The sequence below is a fragment of the Xenopus tropicalis genome, chromosome 1 (genome assembly GCF_000004195.4).
Source record: "Xenopus tropicalis strain Nigerian chromosome 1, UCB_Xtro_10.0, whole genome shotgun sequence".
In the NCBI taxonomy this organism is placed as follows: domain Eukaryota; kingdom Metazoa; phylum Chordata; class Amphibia; order Anura; family Pipidae; genus Xenopus; species Xenopus tropicalis.
The window spans coordinates 66,608,301-66,635,361 of record NC_030677.2 but is presented as its reverse complement, the minus strand read 5'-3'; the positions used below and the strand labels follow the sequence as shown (position 1 = coordinate 66,635,361).

The 27,061-nt window shown below is 42.8% G+C and overlaps 1 protein-coding gene across 1 annotated transcript in view; it reads left to right on the top strand.

Annotated features, from left to right (window-relative positions):
- The first annotated feature begins 5,664 nt into the window (after positions 1–5,664).
- kiaa1109 (KIAA1109) overlaps positions 5,665–27,061 on the top strand; it is a 44,288-nt gene continuing 22,891 nt past the window's right edge. The window contains 5 exon segments of the mRNA NM_001078735.1: positions 5,665–5,837; positions 11,673–11,787; positions 15,833–15,949; positions 20,324–20,402; positions 22,740–22,804. Coding sequence (NP_001072203.1) covers positions 11,697–11,787; positions 15,833–15,949; positions 20,324–20,402; positions 22,740–22,804 — 352 coding nt within the window. The 5' untranslated portion in view covers positions 5,665–5,837; positions 11,673–11,696.

Genomic DNA, 27,061 nt, shown 5'->3' with positions numbered 1-27,061 from the left:
TATAATTTCTTTTAATTGGAAGTGAGTGGAAAGGGAAAATCCTTGGTTCTGGTTGTTACTTCTCGATTGAAAGGGAATAAAAAGGATCTGTGTGATCTGTTTGTGAGAAAAAGATGTATTAAAAACCTCTGACTGCTCCTGCACTGCTGACTCAGATGTTAAAGGAGAAGGAAAGGCAAAGTCACTTCGGGGTGCCAGAACGTTAGGCACCCCCAAGTGACTTTAACCGCTTACCTTGTACCCCGGGCTGGCTCCCCTGTTCTCAGAAAACAGCACCAGCCCGGGGTACCTAGAGCGGATTGCTTCCTCCTTCCGGCTTCCGTTTGCTGAAATGCCAGCGGTCGGTGCAAGTGCAGTAGAGTGAAAAGCCGACTTTAATGTTCGGCTTTTCACTCTACTGCGCATGCGCGCGCAGGGAATAACAAAGGAGGAAGCGCAGGCAGCTACCCTGGGCTGGTGCTGTTCTCTCTAAACAGGGGCACCAGCCCGGGTAAAAGGTAGGCGATTAAAGTCACTTGGGGGCGCCTAACATTTTGGAACCCCCTAGTGACTTTTACTTTCTTTCTCCTTTAAAGAGGAACAAAAGCCAAGTTGTTTATCCATTAAAAGTACGGATTATGGTTTTCCTGATTTCTGTGATAAGTTCATATAAAGCAGTACCCATCAATTAAAGGAGAAGGAAAGGCTAATAAAGAGTTAATTTCAAGCTGCAGGCATACCTTCAGTTGTCTCAATACTGCCCTTAAGTCTCCCCATATTTCACCTGTTCAGAAGATCTGAAGCCAAAATGGAAGAAAAAACGCTGAGCTTGGTAGAGAAGATTCCCATAATGCATCGCTCCTGCACTGACTATGTGACCGTGACACTGTAGTTGGAGCATGCGCACTGCTCATTTTCTGCTTGCGTGCTCCCCTCCTCTCCCCTACCCTGGCCCCTGTGAGGAACACTGAAACAGTGATTACATGCAAGCGCTGCGAGTAGGGAGGGTGGTGCAAGCAGGTGTTTGCCCTGCCCGGACAGTGTTTGTCCTGGGGGCGGGGGGTGCGAGCGGGTGTTTGCCCGGACGGTGTTTGTTCCTGGGGGGGGGGGTTGCGAGCAGGTGTTCGTCCAGATGGTGTTTGTCTTTGGGTGCGAGTGGGAGTTTTGTGACAGAGAAGTATAGCACTGCAACCTTTCCTGTGTTTGGTGGAAGGGGGGGGGGGGCAAGCAGGGGAAATAAAAAATGGCGGCCGTGACAAAATGCAATTGCTGCAAAGTTAGAAGGTAATTTTTGGGAGAAGTTAACATTATTTTAAAAAATAAAGTTGGCGATTGGCTACAGGCAAGGGGGCTCTACACTATATTATGGGCTATAGTAGAAGCCTTCCCTTGCTCTTTAAAAGCTTCATCTAACTACACTTGTGACCACCATTTTTTTCAGCATCACTGGAGCATGCATTCAGAGCTCAGCGTCAATGGACCATAAGCTTAGAGAAGTGCACTTGTTCAACAGGAAAGAGCCAGATGGGTGCTGATGCAAAGTATGAAAGTATGCTGGTATACAAGAGAAAGGATATTAAACTTGAGCAGTACAGTGCATGATATAGTAAAGATTAGAGAACATTTCATATGCATTCTGGCACATGCAGTTCTCCATCTGCCCGCTGGGTTTTGGTCTCCACAATCCAGTGGTTGTTCACTTCTTTTGAGAGACTTGACTCCTGTACTGCCCTTGCATCAATCCTATTTTTCTCAAAAGTTCATTTAAAAAAAAAAAAAATTAAATTAATGGTGTCCTAAAATAGCCATGATATATGACTACTGACAGGTATTATAAATTAGTGACAGGGCCAGTACCTGTCACAATGAGCTTAACAAGGTTTGAAATAAAGCTTTCTCAATGATTCACTATGAGCCCTCTAAACTGTTACGGTTAGGTGCATGCCCATAGGCTCTGTAGACTTTGTTATATTATTGCCCTTCACTCAGGATTTGTGTTGGGTTATCAGCTGCCAACAGAGAACAGGCTGGACAGTGATGGGAGGTAATAGGCAGTGACATTGAAGCTGTGAGGGACATAGTGAGTTGCAGTTTTTTTTGTTATAAATAGTTGCTGTGTGGGTGAATGACTGCAATGGTGAGCCAATGACTGCCTTTATTTCTAATTGTGCCATTTAGGTATGTAATAATATATCCAAAGTTTCCTGTAGGTTGTCACCAATAACAACTGATCAAATCAGTTAGCGTTTATTGTTTAAAGGCAAGCATCTCATTGGTTGCTATAGTTCAACTTATAGAATTCCTTCACAGACCTTAGAACAGGGGTGTCAAACTCAATTGCACAGGGGGCCAAAATCCAAAACACACTTTAGGTTGCGGGCCGAACAGGATAAACATTTATTGAACACACTAAAACTGAACTTTTAAAATGTTGTGCTTTTCAGCAATAATATGCAATAATATGTAATATATATATATACACCACTGCCCATAGTTATATAGATCTCTTAATGATATTAGACTCAAGTATATTAATAGGGTCTAGGTGAGAGGAGACTACTAGAAAGAAGGTATGATCCTCCAAAGTGCAATAGTGCAAAACGCTCTCTGTCGCTACTTTGCTTGTGTGAATAGAGCCCTCAGGGGAGCTACACAATATGAAACTCCTGGCCGGTAACTTACTTGAAATAGAAGTGGAAAGAAACACGGGTTTCATGCCGCTAGCTCACGTCGTTTGTTCAGCTGCGTCACTACTGCAGCACTTCCTGCTTATACGGATCCCTATTCAGACCACTTCTTCTTGGCGTGTTAATCACAACCAATTGACTTGTAAATGTCCATCGGTGCCGGAGCAAGCAGGCGGGTGGTGGGAGGTGCAGGGGGTGCCGCAGGAAGCAGGGGGCCGCTGGGAAGGACGTTGCGGGGCAGCTGAAGGATGTTAGAGAGGACGCTGGGGGGAGCTGGAGGATACTAGGGGGGAGCTGAAAGATGTTGGGGAGGACACTGGAAGGGAGCTGGGGAGGACGTTGCGGGGGTTGCTGAAGGATGTTGGGTGGATGCTGGGGGGGAGCTGGAAGATTTTGGGTGGATGCTGGGGGAAGCTGAAGGATGCTGCAGTGGGGAGCAGCCCATAGTATGGGGACACTGGGGGAGAACCAGCAATGTTTTAGGGGGCCCTGGGCTGACTTGGCTAGCAATGTTTTAGGGGGTCCCTGCTCTGGCACCAATGCAAAACGTAATACCTGGCTACCAGTGTTTTATGGGGCCTTGGCTACCAATGTCTGTCATGAGTCTGTCATGATATACAGGTGCCACAGTGCATAATGGCCTGAATTTTTTTGCCACGCTACACGCGGCAGACATTTTTGTCCCTCCTACTTTTTTTAAATGTTGGGAGGTATGCCTTAGAACACTAATGAACTAACGTTTTTGCTCTCTAGCCCTTAAAGGGCTTAAGAAATAATTCCAAATTGTTTTCTATTGTGTTTGTCAAGCAAAATAAACTTTACTTACACTGTATAAATTATTTTAATCTTATTTTCTTCAGCCTTGGAATTCACAAATGCAGCAAGCAGGCAGGCTCCATTTTGTGGACACTGTTATCAAAGCAGGCATTGCATCCTGCCAAAATCTTGTTTCTGTGCCAGTATGGGGGGACCTGGTGCCCATGTCCATGCACTGGTTACACAGTTACATGGTGAGGAGGGAGAGGGGGAATGTGAGGAGTTCAGCAACATCTAAGAAGTTCTGAATTGAAAGTGAAAGTAACTCTCTGCCCCACCTCTATGCCTAAGGCATAGAGGCAGGGCAGGCAATATATGATTGACAGCTGGGATTTTTAAATGCTTTTATTATGGGTATGGATGTGTTAATAAAAAAATGATTTGGGGTTCCTTGTTTAATTTGAAAAGGGCTTTTACATACCTCCCAACTGTCCCGCTTTAGGCGGGACAGTCCCGAGTTTGCTACCCTGTCCCGCTGTCCCGGATAGCCGCGGATCTGTCCCGCTTTTAAAGGTCTCCGCTCCTTGTGACGTCACACGCACGGCTCTTGTTAGCGCTGCAGCTTCTGCGCTGCTCAGTTCAGTTCTAACATAAAGGCATTCACAGTGCACAGAAGCTGCGGCGCTAACAAGAGCCGTGCGTGTGACGTCACAAGGAGGAGAAGAAGAGCCCTGGGGCACAGCCGGATGGTGGTAGGAACAGGGGGAGCTGCAGAAAGCAGGGGGATGCTGGGGAAGACACTGGAGGAAGGTAAGGGGCAGCTGGAGGACCCTGGGAGGCAGCTGGAGAACCCTGGGAGACAGCTGGAGGAAGGTAAGGGGCAGCTGAAGGATGTTGGGGAGGACGCTGGGGGAGCTGAAGGATGTTGGGGAGGATGCTGGGGGAGCTGGAGGATGTTGGGGAGGACGCTGGGGGAGCTGGAGGATGTTGGGGAGGACGCTGGGGGGAGCTGAAGGATGTTGGGGAGGATGCTGGGAGGAGCTGGAGGAAGATAAGGGGCAGCTGAAGGATGTTGGGGAGGACGCTGGGGGGAGCTGGAGGATGTTGGGTGGATGCTGGGGGAAGCTGAAGGATGTTGGGGAGGACACTGGGGGGAGCTGAAGGATGTTGGGCAGGATGCTGGGGGGAGCTGGAGGATGTTGGGGAGGACGCTGGGGGGAGCTGGAGGATGTTGGGGAGGACGCTGGGGGAAGCTGAAGGATGTTGGGGAGGACGTTGGGAGGAGCTGGGGGATGTTGGGGAGGACGCTGGGGGGAGCTGGAGGATGTTGGGGAGGACGCTGGGGGAAGCTGAAGGATGTTGGGGAGGACGCTGGGGGAGCTTGAGGATGTTGGGAAGGACGCTGGGGGGAGCTGGAGGATGTTGGGGAGGACGCTGGGGGGAGCTGGAGGATGTTGGAGAGGACGCTGGGGGAAGCTGAAGGATGTTGGGGAGGACGCTGGGAGGAGCTGGAGGAAGGTAAGGGGCAGCTGGAGGATGTTGGATGGGATGCTGGGGGAAACTGGAGGATCTTGGGTGGATGCTGGGGGGAGCTGAAGGATGTTGGGGAGGATGCTGCAGTTGGGAGCGGCCCATAGTATGGGGACACTGGGGGAGGACCAGCAAGCAATATTTTAGGGGGTCCCTGCTCTAGCACCAATGCAAAATATAACACCTGGCTACCAATATTTTAGTGTGTATGTTTGCTTTTCAGGCGTGGTTTTGTAAAATGGGCCTGTTTGGATGGGGGGCGTGGCCAAAAGTGTGTGTGGTCTAAAATTGTTTGCCGCACTACGCGCAGCAGACATTTTTGTCCCTCCTTCTGCTTTTCAAATGTTGGGAGGTATGCTTTTATTATACAGCTTTTTATGTCTGGGTAACAGGTCCCCTATAAAATAAGCTTCTCTCCATTGATTTGCAGATAGCAAGTACATTGTATGTAAAGGCTTCTAAAGGCTCTCCCCCCACCTTTGCTCCATTTTATTTGTTTAATTTAGTTAAATTGAGTCAATCAACGGCTCTGGGATTACACACAGTTTACACCTGATCTAAACAGGCGTTCTCGCTCGTGCGCATGCGCAGTACGCCTCAAGACGGTTCTGAGGCAGGGGAAAACAGCGCATGAGCAGAACGCTCAATGAGGGTTCTGAGACAGGGAAAACAGCGCATGCGCTGCAGGAAGTGACCACCTTGTTTGAGCTGGCAGCTTCCGACAGTAACTCAAAGTTGTCGCTAGCAGGGGAAGCCGGAGCGACCTAATGAGAGAGGGGGGGCAGCAGCACTGCTGCCTCTAGCAGGCATTGTGAGTGTCGGAGCATCAGCAGGACATGTTCACCCAGGCGGTTAGCAGGCTGGGCAGGAAAATACCCCCATCAGGTAGGATCTACTGTGGGTGACTGACTGACTTCTGTGTTCTGGGGGGCTCTGTTTGTATCACTACTGCGCCTAATCACTAGAACAGCATTCTCCCTGAGTGCTGCCCTGCACTATATTCTGCTTATGTGCCACGCAGCACTATAGTCTTCCTGTTCTACCGAATGTTATATTCTCCCTGCGTTCCACCCAGCGCTACCCTCTCCCTGTGCCACCCAGCGCTACCCTCTCCCTGTGCCACCCAGCGCTACCCTCTCCCTGTGCCACCCAGCGCTACCCTCTCCCTGTGCCACCCAGCGCTACCCTCTCCCTGTGCCACCCAGCGCTACCCTCTCCCTGTGCCACCCAGCGCTACCCTCTCCCTGTGCCACCCAGCGCTACGCTCTCCCTGTGCCACCCAGCGCTACGCTCTCCCTGTGCCACCCAGCGCTACCCTCTCCCTGTGGCACCCAGCGCTACCCTCTCCCTGTGGCACCCAGCGCTACCCTCTCCCTGTGGCACCCAGCGCTACCCTCTCCCTGTGGCACCCAGCGCTACCCTCTCCCTGTGGCACCCAGCGCTACCCTCTCCCTGTGGCACCCAGCGCTACCCTCTCCCTGTGGCACCCAGCGCTACCCTCTCCCTGTGGCTCCCAGCGCTACCCTCTCCCTGTGGCACCCAGCGCTACGCTCTCCCTGTGGCTCCCAGCGCTACGCTCTCCCTGTGTCACCCAGCGCAGCGCTCTCCCCGCGGGCCACCCAGCGCAGCGCTCTCCCCGCGGGCCACCCAGCGCAGCGCTCTCCCCGCGGGCCACCCAGCGCAGCGCTCTCCCCGCGGGCCACCCAGCGCAGCGCTCTCCCCGCGGGCCACCCAGCGCAGCGCTCTCCCCGCGGGCCACCCAGCGCAGCGCTCTCCCCGCGGGCCACCCAGCGCAGCGCTCTCCCCGCGGGCCACCCAGCGCAGCGCTCTCCCCGCGGGCCACCCAGCGCAGCGCTCTCCCCGCGGGCCACCCAGCGCAGCGCTCTCCCCGCGGGCCACCCAGCGCCCTGTGCTACACCCAGCGATACGCTCTCCGTGCGTGCCACCCAGCACTGCACTCTCCATGCGTGCCACCCAACATGGGAATTGACTGTAAGTGCTGGTGCCAGTTTTCATAGGGTACAGCTGTGAGCCATGCAACACAACCATGAAAAATGTTCCTGGTGGTGCCAATAAGAGCTATAATTGTTTATAAAATGGTTCCTATGAATACGTGTGAGAACACACAACACGCGTTAGGTTCTGTTCAATAAAGTTTTTGGAATCTTTTACCCGCTGTCCTGGGACTTGATGAGTGCGTACCGAAGGGTTTGAATTTCTGAAGTTGTTCCCCTTTGCTGTGGGTCTGGGGCACTGCACCTGGGCCATTATCAGGAAGCGATGAGTGGAGATTTTATTTGTGAAAATATACAGATCTTATGAACTATCCCGTTGGTTATTGAGTTACACAAGTGAGAGGCTTGGGGCATAAGCACCTGAGCCTACTATATCATCTGGTGAGCCTGCCATCTATACCGTGAAGGGATGATTGTATTTTGTATGTGGGGGGTTACGTCGTGCCTATATATTATACAGTTACTGTGTGTATACAATGTGGGAGGGTACGCCATGCCTATATATTATACAGTTAAGGGCAGATTTACTAATCCACGAACGGACCGAAAGTGTCTGAACGCGTTTTTTCGCAATGATTGGTATTTTGCGACTTTTTCGTTGTTGTCGCAACTTTTTCGTATGTCCCGGGATTTTTTTGTCGCTGTTATGACTGTATCGTATATTTTCCGCGACTTTTTCGCTGCCGTCGCGAAAAAATCGGATTGGTATTTCCGCTGTTTACAATTGCTCCATACGAAAAAATTTCGGCGGCGACAAAAAAGTCGCACAAAATACGATAAAGTCGTGACGGCGATGAAAAAATTGTGCAAAATACGAAAAAATGCAACACCGACTAAAAAGTCGCAAAATTTCTTTTTCCAATCCGATTTTTTCCCATTCGGGATTTGGATTTGTGGATTAGTAAATGTGCCCCTTAGTGTGAATACAATATGGGGGGTTACGCCGTGCCTATATATTATACAGTTACTGTGTGTATATACAATGTGGGAGGGTACGCCGTGCCTATATATTATACAGTTACTGTGTGTATATGATATGGGAGTTACACTGTGCTTATGATGTGGAGAGTTTGCCTCACCTCCTGACCTGACTCACAGTGTGTATTTTCATGGCATCAGGAACCCAGTTCCCAGAGGCCACAGTATGTGGGGGTGCAAGAGCTTCACCCAGTTTGGTTATGGGATGGAAGCCTTTGTTCTAGAAGAGGAAGAGATTATTGATGTGGTACGGTGGGGAGAAAAGCAAAAATTTGCACTTCATCCCTCACTACTTCTTGTTCCGTAGTTGCACACAAACATTTTACCAGCTGCGACTTGTTGGCTGACATCATGTGATCACAAAGGCATTTTGGGAGTGATGATTTTTTGTTTTTGTCCCGCCGCATTCACCCAATTGGCATGTCATGAAAACAGCACAGGCAGAGGCACGGCAGGTTTCCCTGCTGGGATTAATGGAAAGAACGGTACTCTCAGGGCTGCCATCAGAAGCCATGGTGCCCCCTTTTGTAAGATGCACCAGTGCCAGTTCAGGAATGAGAGAAATTTTGCTGTTCAAGCCCCCTGCTCCTAAAATTCACCAGGCCCCCAATAGCAGCCTTGGCTGTCTTCCTCCATGGCACCCATGTCGCCCTATATTGTAAATGGAAATAGTACAGGGAATGGTGACTCTGATTTTCTAACATAGGTGCACCAGTGCAGTTACTCATAGCAACCAACCAGATTCAGACAGATTTAAAGTCCATTAGTTGTTATTGTTAACTGCACAGGTACAAATTAGCATCAGTATTAAAAATACAGCTCCAGTGTTTTGCGCACTAGGTATCCCTGGCCCCAGGGTGTTAGGGGCCCTGGCAGTATGGAAATGGTACTCTGAGCATTATGTAAGAGCATCCTATCGGTTGGTAGCTTGATTGGAACTATAACAAACTAACAGAGGACTCCGCACTCTAGGTCTAGGTGAAATTCTTTAATATATATATTTTAAAAATTAGTTATTGCGCACGCATCTGTAAAACCCCTCAATGGAGGTTTCTGAGATAAAGGAAAACAGCACACATGTAGATGAAAGTATCCCCTTTATTTGAGCTAGAATCAGTTAACATGTGCTTACACAGTGAAAATAGCTTCTTGCAGCCCCAGGTGCACGCTGTTCCCACTGCCCGGGCAGATAAATACAAAAATTAAGAAAACAGCAGCACTCCGGTCATTTTGAAAAATGTGAATCTTTACTCAAGTGCCAAAGGCAACCAAGTGCCTTTGGCACTTGAGTAAAGATTCACATTTTTCAAAACGACCGGAGTGCTGCTGTTTTCTTCATTTTTGTATTTTTCCCTTTATTTGAGCTGACACCTTCCTTCCGACAGTAAGTGAATGCCTGTAATTAAATACTGAGGGGTGGCAAGCAGTGTCTGTTATGAAATACTGGGGGGCAATGCTGTGTCTGTTATGAAATACTAGGGGGGCAATGCTGTGTCTGTTATGAAATACTAGGGGGACAATGCTGTGTCTGTTATTAAATGCTGGGGGCCAAAGAGATGTGTAAGTCCTGGTATGACATCCTGCCCAGGCATGCTTTGTCCAGGGTGCTGTCTTTGTCTATTTGTTGACTGGGCACCACAACGAAGTTCAAAAATTGTTGGTTGCTCCGAGACAAGCTGAAGCTGCTGCAGTCATCTATATTATTGCCCAATGGACATTATGTTTGCTAGGTCTAAATAAATGTACAGATCCACTGAATCCAAACAATGCTGTGCATGTCTTTACATGTTTCCTCTAATAACTGCAACATTTTGTATAACTGTAGCAGAGTGAGGCGCTACAGGCTGACCAGCTGGCTAATCAGTAGCCTTTAAATCCCTGCCTAGTCGGTCTCTCAGGGCTCTGAATGAAAGAGACACAGGGAGAGAGGTCTGTGAACCCAGCACATAGGAGTCTAACTACCTGTTCATATTTTGTTGCCTGGTCAGTAGTCTGTAAGAAAAATTGCCTTTATTTTTAGTATTCTGCTGCTGACTGAATAAAAGCCATTTTTCTTTAAGAGACCTTTTGCTGTCCTGGCATATACTCTGCATGACCATTCCATAATAACATTGTTTACTCTTGTAAAGAACATATAGCCCTGAGTTATTTTCATTTTAAGTCTTTTGGTTCCTCATTTTTAGGCTGATTCTTGGCAAGCATTTTTCCACTTGCTGAGTATCAGCCTCATGTGGCATAGGCCTTAAGGTCATCTATTTTCAAAGTTCTTTAGAGAAAATTTGCATTTGTGTGTTTCGTAATAAACCACAAACAAATGAAAATGTAGTTATTTTCTGCATCTGCAAAGTGTGCGCCTTTCTACATACTACAAGCAAAAAATTGTCTAGACACACCAAAACCGAAAGCAAACACTTTGCCATAAACAGTTTAGGGAAATGTAATAAAAGGTGCAAAGTTTACTACTGACTAAATCACCTATAGCAAAAAAAATCGACAGGAAGTATTCATTGGTCACCTGTTAGAGCTAAACTACATGGGAGGTTTTGTAGGATGGTGTTTGGTCGACAGATCGCATCCTACAACTTGGATGTAGTTGCATGGGTTAAAATAGTGATCCCCAACCAGTAGCTCAGGGGAATATGTTGCTCACCAACCCTTTGGATGTTGCTCTCAGTAGTTATTTTTGAATTTCTGATTTGGTGGCAAGTTTTGGTTGAATAAAAACAAGATTTAATACCAAATAAAGCCTCCTGTAAGCTGATAGTGTGCATAGAGGCTGCCTAATAGCCAATCTTAGCCCTTATTTGGCACCTCCATGAAATTTTATGATGCTATTGTCTCTCTCCAAGTCTTTTTACATTTGACTGTGGCTCAGAAGTAAGAAAGATTGGGGAACCCTGGGTCTGATGTGTAAACTACATAAAAGAACTGCAATCTGACACGACACACCTGTCAGAAGGGAATGCTGTATGCTGTGTCTGCATCCGACAACATAAAATCTGATGTGTCGGAAAGCCTTTTTTTTTCATTGAAATATATTGACTGTCAGATGTAGATGTAGAAACAAAAGGCTTTATCTGATCTGACTTGCATTACAGCTATGGATCCTATAAAATCTGCCCCACAAAATATGACCAAAATCTACTGTGTAGTTCAGCTCTTAAAAGCAAACATTATTGCTTGCTATCTGCAGATGTAGTGCATTTTATTACATATGGGGGCAAGATTTCCGCATCAGTAAAAAATATTTTTACATGCACAAGGCGTAAATAGCAGTAGAATTAATCAAAATTCAGTATGAGTACAAATGATCCCTTTTTGTGCCACAGGTAGATAAAAGGTCCTACATTCCACAGATCATGATTGTATGGTAGATAGCAGCATTAAACCTCAAGGGTTTGTTTGTTTTTTTTGTAGGTAACCTAAAAATTCCTACTGACCCCCCTCCAGGATATGCCTCTAAAGTAAAAGTTCAAAGGGTCAGATAACTTCAATACCAGGGAGAACCAAATATATTAAGAATCAATGGGTTTGATTTCTTTTGTAAACATGGCATCACCTCTAAAAATGTTATATTGGTTTACATTAGTTATTTACCTTATATGTTGGAGCCAGCAATTTCTACTAACAGATTTATGTGAATGTGTAACTATATAAGCTGTAATAATAAAAGTGTTACTGCTTGTGAAGCTAGCAAGATAACTTTGTTTTTTTGTTTTTCTTTTAGCTGTGAATCAAAAGACCACTCACAATGGATAATAAAACCAATTTAGTACCATCCATTACTGACCTAGAGGGATTTCTCACAGAACATGACTCCAATGTTGTTTGGCTTCTCGTTGGTAAGTTTTGATTCTTGTACTGAGAAAATGAATACATTCTTATCTTTCCCCTTGGAACTCATACCAGCAAACATAGGTTTACTTTTTTCTTCTATCAGTGCTGATAATGATGTGGCATGTTAGAAACAAGAAACAGCTTTGTACACATTGCATCTTGTTTCCACAAAAAACAGCACAAATGAAATTGCTTACACTTTTGAATGATCTAATTCAGTGCTGTCCATCTTCTGCGGTGCCGAGGGCTGGAATTTCTCTCGTATACATGGTGGAGGGCCGCGAATGGAAGCCAGTTTTGGCCACCCCCCCTTTTTAAACCACACCCACTTTAAACTACACCGATTTTATCACAATGGTGGTAGTGCAGCAAAAACCCAAATGCTTGGTCCTCACTGCAGTGATATCAACCCTCATTCATATGTGAAAGAATTATATTAAGTCATATTAAGACACACCCATAAATTCATATGCCTCCTCCTCCCCTGTGGATAGCACAGCAACCCCCAGCATATAATTTCACACCTTAGGGACCATTTAATGGCTATTTCCAACTGCTAAACTCCCAGAACAAACCCCTGCCAGGTTCACCTCCCACAGGCAGCAGGTAGGCAGAGTATGGCACATACAGGCCATACTGCCTGCCCTATACTGCCTGTGTGTGCCATACTTTGTCTGTCCTATGCTGTCTGTGTGTGCCATACTCTTCCTGCCCTACCCTGCCTGTGTATACCATACTCTGCCTGCCCTGCCTGTGTGTGCCATACTCTGCCTGCCCTACCCTGCCTGTGTATACCATACTCTGCCTGCCCTACCCTGCCTGTGTATACCATACTCTGCCTGCCCTACCCTGCCTGTGTATACCATACTCTGCCTGCCCTACCCTGCCTGTGTATACCATACTCTGCCTGCCCTACCCTGCCTGTGTGTGCCATACTCTGCCTGCCCTATGCTGCCTGTGAATGCCATACTCTGCCTGCCCTATGCTGCCTGTGTATGCCATGCTCTGCCTCCCCAATTATGCCTGTACGTACCATACTCTGCCTGCCCTATGCTGCCTGTGTGTGCCATACTCTGCCTGCCCTACCCTGTCTGTGTGCCATACCCTCCCTGCCCTATGTTGCCTATGTGCCATACTCTGCCTACCCTATGCTGCCTACACACAGGCAGCATAGGCCAGGCAGTACATACTATGTCTGAGATATGAACAGGAGAACTATGTGGGTGATTACATCCTGAGCCTGAGGTTTGAACAATGCAGGGGGTGAACAATGCAGAGATTAAAAGGTGTAAACAGTACAGGGGATTACATTTTTAAACAATACAGAGGGATTACAGGTGAATTACAGGCTGAATCTGAGGTGTGAACCATGCAGGGGGCCAGTTAAGCTCAGTACTGATACCATTTAAAGCATACACAAAGTTAAGCCATCAAAGCAGCCAGAGAGGTGGGGGGCCACACAGAGGGGGGTCGCGGGCCGTCAGTTGGACAGCACTGATCTAATTCCTTCTACAGTCTTCCTTTACACTAATGCCACTAACACAGCAGGTTACAAGATATGTGGATGACTTAAAAGGTCTAGAAGTTAGTTTTAAAAACAAAAAGCACACTAGTGGGGTAAGGTGTAAGCCCACCTCGCATCACTGTGTTACTGTGCAACTGGTACATGATATTCACAGGGCTGAGCATTAGTATAAGCATATATATATATTATTTATAATGGGCAGAAATTGCATGAAAGGATTTCTCTGTGTGTGATTCTAAAAGTCAAGTAATCTCTAAGAGCTTTATAGTGTAAAAAGATTTTATGGGGGTTTTATTGATCCATGACAGTTCAGTTTATAGAGTTTAAGATTTAACTGCTGTTCGATTTAATAGTTATATATTTATTATTCATTATTGTAGTCTGCTACATATGTTCACAGTACGTTGAGGTTAACGGGTAATAGGATTTGTCATTAGCTGATATGGCTTTGTTTGGTATGGAACAAAACACGCTGAGCTTAGCTCTTTTAGGTTATGGCAGTTTTGAAATCAACATATGCCCAGTAGCAAGTTAGTGTCAGGGAACTGTCGACCTAATTTATAAATTTCTCAGCTGATGATTATTATCTTTTGCTTATTCAGCAATTAGATGTCACATGAAAGTCTTTTGTAGGGCCTACAAGAAAACTGAAGTGGAACTAATATGCTGCTGAAAATGTCTCTCATTTTTTCTTTAAATAGGCTGTAGTAAGTAAGTAAGCTCTGCGGGACATCTTGGCACCTTATAAATGCATAAAGAACGTATAGACCAGTCCTATTCTGCATCTTTACATTTATACCTATTATTATGAGATGTCATATTTCCTTAGCAAGGGAATTATCTATAGGCATAAAGAGAACATAGCATTATATTTGTGACTACTGGTATGCTGTTCCAAGGCAGGAATTTGTTAATGGATACATTCAGACTATATATATTTTTTCAGATTTCCATTGGCTTCTCTGCATATGTTACTGAATCAGCTTGTAGTGTTAGCCATATATTGTCTTTCATGCTTGCTGTCTTCAGTATTCCATATTACCTTTCTTAGCTCAGTGGTTAGAATTATATTCCCACAATAAAGCATGGCCTTGCAGCATGGGCTGTGGTTTATATTATTAGTTGCATACTTAGTTGAACAGGGACATAAATTGAGCTATTTGGAGTTTGGACATCCTGTGTTTTTATACAGCCTTTACAGAGAGGTATCATAATTCATCGGATTCAAAACTGTTTTGTTTTCAGTGCAGTGGTTGGGTGACCAAACCTAAAGAACAATGAAGTTCATGTTTGAGAATGAAGGCGTATTTATTGTTTGGAATATAGAGGTGTGACTATAACCATGCTTTCATAAATCTGCAACCCTGTTTTAAATAACTGGGTCTAACCAAATACTGGCCCACTGTTGGGAGACTTTCCCTGCACTATTCTGCATGGAAAATGTAAACCATTTTCTTCCTTTAGGATGACATTCAATACATTTTCTGTGGCAGAATTTATAAATTAATGTTTAACTTTGCACTAGTGCTAAACCTAAATCATTCTGATAGCTCTTTTAAAGCTATACAAGTGAAAAGGACATAACTTCTCTAGAACCAGAAAGTTGCAACTTTTGTTGTTCCAAAAGAGAAAATAATTAATGAAAATGGAATTTACAAAGATTATTGGAACCAGGTAGGTCTGTACTGTTTTGTTGCTTAGTTGTCTAATATGGCTACAGAAGCACGGCAGTAACAGCGAGGAAGAAAGAAAAGGCATTTTTTTCCAGTGATAACAGTAAAGCTGTAAAATAAAGGGGCCTGGAAGATTAGAAAAACAAAAATATACATAAAAAAATAATATTAGGATGGAGTTTTTTAAACTAAAGGACTTATCCTTGTGCCACTTTGAAATCAGGAATTATTTTGTCCTTTTTGATGCAAACTCAAGAAATGTTGCCGTCCTCTGGATTAAGCATTGTCTGAGAATGCAGCTAATTACTGGGGCTCATTGGGTTGTACAGAAGTAATAATGAGCATTTGTTATGGAACAAAGATACCTGCATTTAAATCTTTAGTTGTAAACAACCTTGTTTTCAAATAACATCAGTTTAAATTCAGCATTATTCTGAAGTTGTACATTAGTGCTTGCTGTGGTTTTCTCCTCTCCACGGTTCTGCATACCATTACTGATTTATCCCTGCTTCTAAGCTGGCAGAGCATGAAGCTCTAACCAGCCAATTCCCCAGTCTGATGAACAGTATACTCTGTATGTATGTATGTATGTATGTATGTTGATGCAATGTTTCACTGCCCACTATGGCATGTTAAACTGATGGTGCATGCCTTTTTATTTAGTGTGGATCAAGTATCATCTAGAGAGATCACAAGAGCGATAGAGATATACCTATATTTATATAGATAATATAAATGTGCTAACTTGTTAGCTAAATCTTGTACGTAGCACCCATTAATTTTGGTTGGAAAAGTTAAACTGAAGCTTTTTGGGGGACCTATGTGTTTTACATTTTTATTTTTTTCCCGCAGCTACCATTTTGTCTTGTGGATGGATTATTTATCTAACGTATTATAATTCCCGAAATATTGGACTCATATTAACGCTGGTACTGAACAGACTGTACAAAAATGGATATATACACATTGGTAAGGATTGCTGGATGCATTCATAAGTCTCTCTGATATTTCTCTCTTTTTAATGTTGAAATCACTAGGAGTGCCATATTGTTTATACTCTACCCTAACCTAGATTATCATTACTTTTAAAATAATGCACTCTGCTTAAGAATTCTTGGCCTGGGGTAGAAAATAACCAATTTTTGATACCGGGGAAGGTTAACACTGGCATCTACCTTTAAGTTAAGGGAACAATGTCATGATTTTTATGGTGTACTTTTTATTTTAAAATTACAGGTATGGGATTCTTATCTGGAAACCCGTTATCCAGAAAGTTCCGAATTACGGAAAGACCATCTCCCATAGACTTCATTATAAAAAAATCCAATTTTTAAAAATCCTTTCCTTTTTCTCTGTAATAATAAAACAGTACCTTGTACTTGATCCCAACTAAGATATAATTAATCCTAATCCTGGGTAATAGTGACCATAATGTTATTTCATTTGATGTTTGGTGCAGGAAACAAATTTACACGGGGGCAACAAAGACACTGAATTTTAGGAAGGCAAATTTTAGCTCCTTAAGGGCAGCGCTTCAGGGCATAGATTGGGGCATTATGTTTTCTGATAAAAACACAGAACAGAAATGGTTGTCATTTAAAATGATATTAAATCATTACTGTTCTCAATTCATTCCATTAATAAGAAAAAGTAGAAGTGTTAAGAATCACCCTATGTGGCTTAACTCTGAGGTAAAGAAGTTAATAGGGAGAAAAAGGAAAGCTTTTAAGAAATATAAGTCAGAGGGGACAGTAGATGCGTTTAATGATTATAAACACTATAACAAGTGTTGTAAAAAAGCAATCCGGAACGCAAAGATAGAAAATGAGGAGCGCATCGCGGCCGAGGCCAAGACTAACCCCAAAAAGTTTTTTAAGTATATTAATAGTAAAAAGATGCAGGTTGAGAGTGTGGCACCATTGAGTTATAGTAACAATATGGTTACAGCAGATACAGAAAAGGCAGATGTGCTTAACCAGTTCTTTTCTTATGTGTATACAGTAGAGGAGCCAGAGGGCCAAGTCCCACCTAAGAGCTGCACTGTTGCCTCAGCTCCAAATACACAGTGGTTGGCACAGGATATGGTGCTTAAAGGGTTACACACGATAAATGTAAACAAGGCACCTGGGCCAGATGGAATACACCCTCGGGTACTGAGAGAGCTAGGGGCAGAATTGCAGTGGCCCTTGTTTCTGATATTCTCAGACTCGCTTTCATCAGGTATGGTACCTAGGGATTGGAAGAAGGCGAATGTCATTCCCATATTTAAAAAGGGAGTAAGATCTCAGCCTGGCAATTATAGGCCTGTAAGTTTGACATCCGTGGTGGGCAAGTTATTTGAAGGCTTGTTAAGGGATCACATACAAAATTATGTACTGGAGAATGGCATTATGAGCAGTAATCAGCATGGCTTTATGAAGGACAGGTCATGTCAGACTAATTTAATTGCTTTTTATGATGAGGTAAGTAAGAAGCTGGACAGTGGGGATGCAGTAGATATAATCTATTTGGATTTTGCCAAAGCATTTGATACCGTTCCCCACAAACGACTGCTTTCTAAGCTAAGGTATATTGGTCTTAGTGAAGTCGTTTGCACATGGATAGAAAACTGGCTACAGGATCGGGTACAGAGGGTGGTTGTTAATGGCACATTCTCTACTTGGAATAAGGTTCTCAGTGGGGTCCCTCAGGGTTCTGTACTGGGTCCACTTTTGTTTAATTTGTTCATAAATGACTTAGGGGAGGGTATTATGAGTAATGTATCAGTGTTTGCAGATGACACAAAACTCTGCAGACCAGTCAATTCTATGCAGGATGTGACATCCCTGCAGCAGGATCTTGACCAACTGGCAATCTGGGCAGCTAAGTGGCAGATGAGATTTAATGTGGATAAATGTAAGGTCATGCACCTGGGATGTAAAAATATGCAAGCCCCGTATACCCTTAATGGGACTGCACTAGGCAAATCCATAATGGAGAAGGACCTTGGAGTCCTTGTAGATATTAAACTTGGCTGTAGCAAGCAATGCCAGGCAGCAGCTGCAAGGGCAAATAAGGTTTTGAGCTGTATTAAAAGGGGTATAGATTTACGGGAGGAGGGGGTTATTCTTCCCCTTTACAGAGCGCTGGTAAGGCCCCATCTAGAATATGCTGTTCAGTTTTGGTCTCCAGTGCTCAAACGGGACATTATTGAGTTAGAGAGGGTCCAGAGAAGGGCAACTAAGCTGGTAAAGGGTATGGAAAGTCTCAGTTATGAAGAAAGACTGGCCAAGTTGGGTCTGTTTACACTGGAGAAGAGGCGCTTAAGAGGTGACATGATAACTATGTATAAATATATAAGGGGATCATATAATAACCTTTCTAATGCTTTATTTACCAGTAGGTCCTTCCAACGGACACGAGGGCACCCACTCCGTTTAGAAGAAGGGAGGTTAAATATTCCGAAAGGATTTTTTACAGTGAGAGCTGTGAAGTTCTGGAATTCCCTCCCCGAATCAGTCGTGCTGGCTGATACATTATATAACTTTAAGAAGGGGCTGGATGGATTCTTAGCAAGTGAGGGAATACAGGGTTATGGGAGATAGCTCTTAGTACTAGTTGATCCAGGGACTGGTCCGATTGCCATCTTGGAGTCAGGAAGGAATTTTTTCCTGCGGCAAATTAGAGAGGCTTCAGATGGGGTTTTTTGCCTTCCTCTGGATCAACTAGTAGTTAGGCAGGTTAAATATAGGCATTATGGTTGAACTTGATGGACGTATGTCTTTTTTCAACCCAACTTACTATGTTACTATAAAACAAGACTTTTGTGTTTATTCAATATTTAAATGATTTTTAGCAGACTTAAGTTATGCAGATCCAAATTAAGGAAAGATCCCTTATCAGGAAAAATCCCAGGTCCTGAGCATTCTGGATAACAAGTCACATACCTGTACACCGTTTACATTGCAAATAATTCATTGTCATTTAAAAAAATGTATTCTTGAACGAACAAATGTATTATTTTTTTTAGCTGTAATATTGGTGTGTAGGTGCCATCTGAGTGCATTGTGCCTGAGTCCAAGCTTTCAGAAGAAGCTAGCGCTACACATTAGATCTGCTTTCACATAAGCATAATAGAAAATAGGGTTTCTTTTTCTTGGGTGCTATTCTCATGTCTACCATTAGGTGGGCATGGAAGCAGGTTTAGCAATGCAAACAATTATGTTTTGATTATTACAATGCTAACATGTTCTTAAGTCGTCGGTAAACCTGCTTTTTGGAAGGGTAATGGAGTCTGGGGTGTAAAAAATCCCTAAGAAATTGCCCTAAGAAATCCCTAATTGTATTTAATGTTTTTGGGCTAAAGTTCCCACTGATTCTCACTGTATTTCATGTATTTTTGGTGCCACTACCCTCTGTCTTTCACTGCATTTAAAGGAATACTGTCATGGATAAACTTTTTTTATAAAACACATCAGCTTCTCCAGCAGAATCTTGCATTGTAATCCGTTTTTCAAAAACACAAACAGATTTGTTTTATATTTAATTTTTAAAATATCACATGGGACTAGTCATTTCCTTACCATTCCAGGGACCAAGGGTATTCCGGATAAAGGGGTCTTTCCGTAATTTGGATCTCCATACCTTAAGTCTGCTAAAAAATCAATAAAACATTAATTAAACCCAATAGGATTGTTTTGCATCTAATAAGGATTGATTATATCTTAGTTGGGATAAATTACAAGGTACTGTTTTATTATTACAGAGAAAAAGGAAATTAGTTTTAAAATTCTGAATTATTTGATTAAAATGGAGTCTATGGAAGACGGGCTTTCCGTAATTTGGAGCTTTCTGGATAACGGGTTTCCGGATAAGGGGTCTTTGTTTAACCTGTGTGATCCCACTATTAAGTCATCGTATTGGTAATCTGCAATATACCACTTAAATCCACTCATATACTTATTTAACCATACTTGGCATATTCATACTTGACTTTCATTTTCATTTGCTGTAAAATGCTTTTTTTTTTTGTATTAAAAGCAAATCAAACTTTATTTTAACATAAAATGTATTTAAAGGTAAACAACCCCTTATAAAGTTGGCATAACTAGTGATTTTGCCTTTTTTGTTCTCCTCTATCTATTGATTTTATTATCCATTGTTTTCAGGTGTAAATAAAATTGTTGTAAATTTCTTAAAATGCAACTTTAGCATTTATTGTGTAGGATGCATTCCTTTTCCCTTCTTCACATACACTGACCATCTGATTTTAATGGATGTAGGTAACATCATGCCTTTTGCTGTAAATGATTATTATTGTATTATTGTTTATATCTAAAGGACACATTTCATTTTGTACCACAGGCTCCTTTTCCTTCTCTGTCCTTTCTGGAAAAATCATGCTGCGTGAAATCTATTATATCTCAGAAGATATGTCTATCAGGTATATTTCAGAATCTTTTTAAAAGAAGTTTTAAACTATTTTTAACATTTTTACTAGTCATTATTATTCAGTCTGTGCTTTTCTTAAGATTGTAAACATTCCCCTGGAATAACTTGATACCAACAATTAAGTCAGCACCAAATTCCACTGCATGCGGTCACGCCCAGTACTGTAAACCTCTAGACAGGAAGTGGGCCCACAGGCAGTGGCTGGAGCAATAACACTCCATGGTGCTGTACAGAAGAACTTATCTATGTAAAACATACACATGGCATAAAAATGCTGACCAATAGAAGTTCAGATAACAAAGTGCTGTCTGCTCTTGGGATAGCAGTCAGGACAGGTAGCCAAAAATAGGCAGATAGTGCATAGCATAATCAAGCAGGATGCAAGCCTTCAGCAAGGGCTGGTAACAGAGCCAAGCTTGGGCAATAAACAAGAAACCAGAAGGGGTTTAAAAAAGGATGAAGGAGGCCTTCATTTTCCTCTTTTTTTCCTGTTTTTTTGGTCTTTCTTTTACTGTAGGTCTGCACTCAAAAATAGGATCCCAAGCTATATAGGGTATGTCTTCATGATCCTAAACAGTGAAAATTCTTTAATGAAAAATTAATGTAATTGTGGTTGGGAAGCCATGATTTAGAAATTTTGCTGCCCAGTTCCAATATACATTAATTACAAATTGTCAGTGGCTTTAAAGGAGAAGGAAAGGCTAATAAAGAGTTAATCAAGTTGTAGGCATACCTTCAGTTGTCTCAATAGTGCCCTTAAGTCTCCCCATACTTCACCTGTTCAGAAGATCAGAAGCTAAACAGGAAAAAAAAACGCTGAGCAGGGTAGAGAAGATTCCCATAATGCAACGCTCCTGCACTGACAATTTGACCATAGCGTGCACATGCGCACACAGCAGGAGCATCTGGTTGCTATGGTGATGCAGACAAGGACAGCCGGCAGGAGGTGAAGCGGGAAGCGAGACGATAGGTGCGGGGAGCCCAATTCAGTGCCTTATCGTATTTGTATGTTTGTCACCAATGTCACTAACTCACAGCCAACGGGGTCCCCTCATTAGATAAGAGCTTGTACCCTGGGCCAAATATTATAATCGTCGAGCGGGGGGGATGGCGGCAGGTGCTGAAAGCAGAGGGGGGGGGATGTCTCGGCAGGGGCGGTGAGTTGTAAGCCGGCAGTCGATGGGATCGGGGGGGGGGGGCGGGTGGTAGTGGTGTTGTTTTGCGAGCTGGCAGGTGCTGGAATCAGAGCGGGGGGGGAGTTGTGAGTCGGCAGATGCGGGGATCAGAGCGGGGGGGGGGGGGGAATATGGGTTTGTGAGCTGACAGGTGCGGGGATCAGAGGGGGGGCCTGTGCTTTTCAGCAATAGCCCATACAGACATGCTGGACAAGATGGCGGCGCCGTTCACTGCAACAAGTATGTAGTTTCTAGTGCGTGTATCTCTATAAATCTTTTATTAGGCAAACCAGGAATATAGCATTTTTACACAGCAATAGTAGTACTATTTAATAGTGTGCTTAATAGATTTTGACTTTCCTTGTCCTTTAAAGTTATTTATTTATCAAACTTGGCGGAAAACTGACTTCTGCTGCCTGTTTCAAGATGTAGAACCTTAGAACTGAAAGGAATACATGCTATTGAATGTACAGATAATTATAAAGCAATTTCTAGCTAATAGATATTGTAAAGTTGCTTGTAATTGCATTTCTTTCAATATTCAAAAAAGTCTGTAGAATATTCCACTTTTTAATAAATACAGAAAAAAAATCAAATCAGTAAAATAACTTCTGATTAAACAGGACATTTATGATTTCAGAGCTTCCTTTTGCTTTTGAGATCATAATCTTTCATACCAGAGGAAAAATGGCAGGGGTTAATGCAGATTGGGGGTGCAGCCATTGGATCAGGGTGCAGCCTAAAGTTCACATAGTTTAACTTTTGGAATGTTGTCAATAATACTAAAGCATATGTAAGTGAGATAGAGAAGATATTATATGGGTTTGTGGGTGGATAAGTACAGTGAAATGGCATTATACAGGAAGGAACACCTTCTATACTCAGATTTTCTGAAATTCTATGGTATCTCTTCAAAGACGCTTTTTTACTAGTATGAAGTCATATAAAATAGGCAACTATACACACACAATATTGTTTGGCAGCAACAGTTCTGACAGATATAACCTTTGAATGTAATAAAATGAAAATATTTTATGGTGTTAGTTGATAGGCAGCTTATGACATACACACATGCACATCTTTTTATATACTGTGCAGTCATACTGGATATTTTGTTCTGTTACTCCATAAAATAACAATTTTCAATCTTGTAGAATACAAGATGGATTCATTATATTTCGTTGGTGGAAAATGTACAACCCTAAACAAAAACAGCATGGTGAGTATATTTTTTTCAGCTTACTTTCAGTGTTGGAAATTTGCTGTGATCGCTTTAAATAAGGCTTCAGTGCAGTCATGTTTCTCCCTTTACACAGAATATGAACATTGTGTTTATAGCACAGAAACTTCTTGAAATTGTCAATTAAACACTCAGACGTAATTATTAGTCTTTTGTAGGTGTGTTGGTATGGTGGCACAGGAGTATGTTGGGTGGCAGAGGCCCTTTGAACATTGCAGAAACCTTGATTTCATGTGTTCTTAATAGCCACCTATCACGTAAAAAATTGCTTCCCCCACCAGAGGTGCAGGCTCTGCACCCTTGTGCTTGGAAGGTTATAAGCATAGGGTAATACTCACACATGCAATTCTATTAAGGGATTTGTATTGCAGCACGGAAAGTCAATTTTTACAGAATTTCTTTTACAGTTGTAGGACAGACAGCCTGCACTAAGTTGTTTGATTATTTTCTTGGGTTTGTCACTTAGTGCTTCTCCTGCGGTGACATAGTACCCAAAAGTAAAGGGAACTATAGGAATTACTGCAGTTTTCACATAATTACATGATTCATATGTTTTACCAGTGGTGATTACTGACAGTTCCCAGTGGCAAGGTTTTTTTCATATGCTTTGTCATCTGTGGAGGAGCAACCTTAGGGTGGTCTAACAAAGGTTCCTCGATTTCTTTTCCCTCACAGCAGGGGTTAGTTATTTGGAGCGGAAGGGTGAACACAGACTGGTTACAATTTACTTTATATATAAGGACCAAATGTTAGAATTTCCATACCATTTGTTTTAAGTCTCGTTCCACACAGGGCTTTTTGTATACAGGCCGAGAGAGACAGCCCTTTCACCCTCCTCCGCTGTCTGCATTTTGGGGTCTATGTGCAGGCACTGGGAGCGGATGTCAGTAAATGTGTTAGTCTGCATTGCTGTGACAAAATCTGCTCCATGCGTCTGCTCCATGCGTCTGCACACAGGCACTGGAGCGGTTTGAGGGGGCCATGTGGCACTAGCCCAACAGTTACATTGGGGAAAGAAGATCTTGTTTAATTATAGGCTTAATTTTACATTTCCCTCTTGAGAATAAACATTGTGTTATTATACTGTGTATGGATTTTACCATTAAATGGGATACTATGGTGTAGACAGGTATATTCTGAGACAGTTTTCAGTTAGTCTTGTTTATTTATTTATTTATTTTTTCATTGTTTAGCTTTTTGTTCAGCAGCATTACAGAATAGGACATTCTATAAAATACTTAAAATTAAAGCTGAGTGCCTTTAAAATAGGACCTTCTATCGACCATGGGCAATTGCAATTGAACTTCATATAGAGTAACAAAATATCTTTTGGCTGCTGTAGTCAGTGACCCCATTTGGAAGCTGGAATGAGAAAGGCAAGTAACTGACCAACTGAAATATTGCTAAGAATAGGACATTATTTTACATACCAAAAGTTAAGTGAATATTAAGTATTACACTGGCAAGTGATATACTATATAAAAGTGATTGTGTTAGTTTTCCTATTGTTAGCCACTTCACACTCGTTTCTTATTTTTAATGTAATAATATAGTTTGGAACAGTTACCTAAATTTGGCCCCCCGTTCTCCTAGTAATCTGGCTGACTACTTTGAGACTCAAAAAAAAATGTAACTGTAGTTGACTGTCCTCAGCCTGCCTGCAGCTTGCATCCGCCAAGTCCCACAATTCCCTGCACACGTGATGTCATAAAAGTAACATCACCGTGCAGTGCATTGTGGGTTATGTAGTTGCTGCATGCTGTTTGTAAGCTGGGTAGTTGTTCCATGATTTGTAACATAAATATTTTAGTCACTCCTCCCATTGTATGATTTCAAATGATGCAGAAAGAGAAGAATTTTTTGCAACTGGCTTTCAGCATATAAAATTGTATTTGTTCATACCTTTTGAAGGAAATTATTACAGTGATAGGCATATTATGGGTTTCTCTGTTGCTTAGGGCAAATTTTGGTTTGGAAGCAGGAGTTCCCCTTTAAGTATACAAGGGAGTATTTAAGCATTTTGTTTTATTAACTGCTAAATATTGTACTTGTAAATTAACCTGTCAGATATGTCTTATATAATTTAGGCTTTCCCCTTAATGAGGTCTTATGGCTTCCCAAGAGAATCAAACATTGAAACCAAAACTTAATTTTCTTTCTTGTTAGTGGTAGCATGGTAGGGTCCCAAAGGGGCTTTGGTCTGCTTTAATTTTTCATGTATAATTGATCAGAGTCTCTCTGAGATAATTCTCCTAATTAATAAACTTTCAGTCGTTTCTCAAGAGTTTTTGTTCACTGTCACAACACTAATATGCAATTTTCTTTTCATTCTCTAGTATGAGATGCATTGTTAGGTGTATTTATTTTTGTGAAAGTTACCTTGTATGAAGGACAGTAGCATAGGTTTTTCATTCCTAACTCCATTTAGTGTTTGCAGCTGCCCATGTAGGGAGCTGCAGGTGAGCAGCACATACAAGAGCAGTGGGATTACACAGCAGTGCTACAGAGACACACCCTGGTGTTGGAGGGAGTGTGTGGGGCTGCCAGCATGTGAGCCGGTTTCTTTGGAGGGGGAGAGTCAGCAGGGCTGGGTTAGTAGCCCAAGTCTTTAAAGTGGACCTGTCACCCAGACATGTAAAGCTGTATAATAAAAGTCCTTTTGAAATTAAACATGAAATCACAATTAATTTTACATTAACACATTCAAACCCATTATAAATGCATTTAAAAATCCCAGCTGTCAATCATATACTGCCTGCCCCGCCTCTATGCCTTAGGCATAGAGGCAGGGCAGACAATTACTTAAACTTTCCATTCAGCACTCACATTCTCCCTACCATCTCACAATCTAACTGTGTAGCCAGTGCATGGGCAAGGGCATCAGGCCCCCCATTCTGGCACATACACAAGATTTTGGGGTGATACAAAGCTTGCCTTAATGACAGTGCCCACAAATTGGCAGCTGCCTGCTGGCTGTGATGTATATTCCCAAGACTGAAGAAAACAAGATATATATAATTTATAAAGTATGTGAAGTTAATTTTGCTTAACAAACACAATAGAAAAGAAATTGGAATTATTTCTTAGGATGACAGGTCCCCTTTAAGAGAGTCACCATGTATATGTGTAAAGGACACTGGAGATGGTGGAAGCCCCAAAAGGTTCCAGAGTATGAAAGTTACCCTGAATAGTGAGAGTCCCAGAGAGGGGACAAGTCTTGACTAAGTTTTGTTGAAGTGCTATAGAACTGTGTTCCTGTGGCCTTTATGTTTGGAAGAGTTTGCCCTAAATAAACCTGTGTTTTTGCCAAAAGACGTGGTGTCCCTGTCTCTCTGCTCCAGATCTTCTGCTTACCAGTCTAGTCTACCTCAGCTAATTTCCCCCTGAAAGCTATGTGCACGGGCAGGGGCATGTCACACAGGGTATGCGTGCATCTTTTTATTTTCTACTTTTACATGAGTATAAAGGTGCCATGTCATAGGGCAGTAAGTCATTGTCCCTAAGGATATAAAGGGTGCATTGATGATTTTTAGCTTGTAAATGTTGCCAAGTCGTTTAAATATGACTTACCTTCAGGGACTGTAGCAAGTGGTTATTGCCATTTGGCACCAGTCCTTAAACTGCTCAAGGTAGCAAGCAGTGACTTGTCTAAAACTGCCCTGCATGCCAGTGCCCTTAAACAGTCTGTCATGGAGGTTGTGCTGATTTTCTGGGTGGTGGTAAGTGAGGCAGATAGAGAGCAGCTGATCGGGGCACCATATAAAATGCTTTTAGGCACTCCTAAAATACAGTAGCTTGCTGCTGCTAAACTAGAGATGCAGCATTCAGAGGGAGTACAATTCGTGCAGTTACAGCTCTGCTTGTCTAGTATTGTAGTAATGATGAATAGAATAAAACAATAGCGTATGAGGGATTTAAAGCAGTATTCTTAAGCCAGTCTGCATTCATTAAACAGTACAGGTATAGGACCTGTTATCCAGAATGCTCGGGACCTGGGGCTTTCCGGATAAGGGATCTTTCCATAATCTGGATCTCCATACCAAGTCTACTAAAAAATAATTTAAACCCAATAGGATTGTTTTGCCTCCAAAAAGGATTAATTATATCTTAGTTGGTATCAAGTACAAGGTTCTGTTTTATTATTACTGAGAAAAAGGAAATTTTTAAAAATTAGAATTATTTGCTTATAACGGAGTCTATGGGAGATGGGCTTTTCATAATTCATAACTTTCTGGA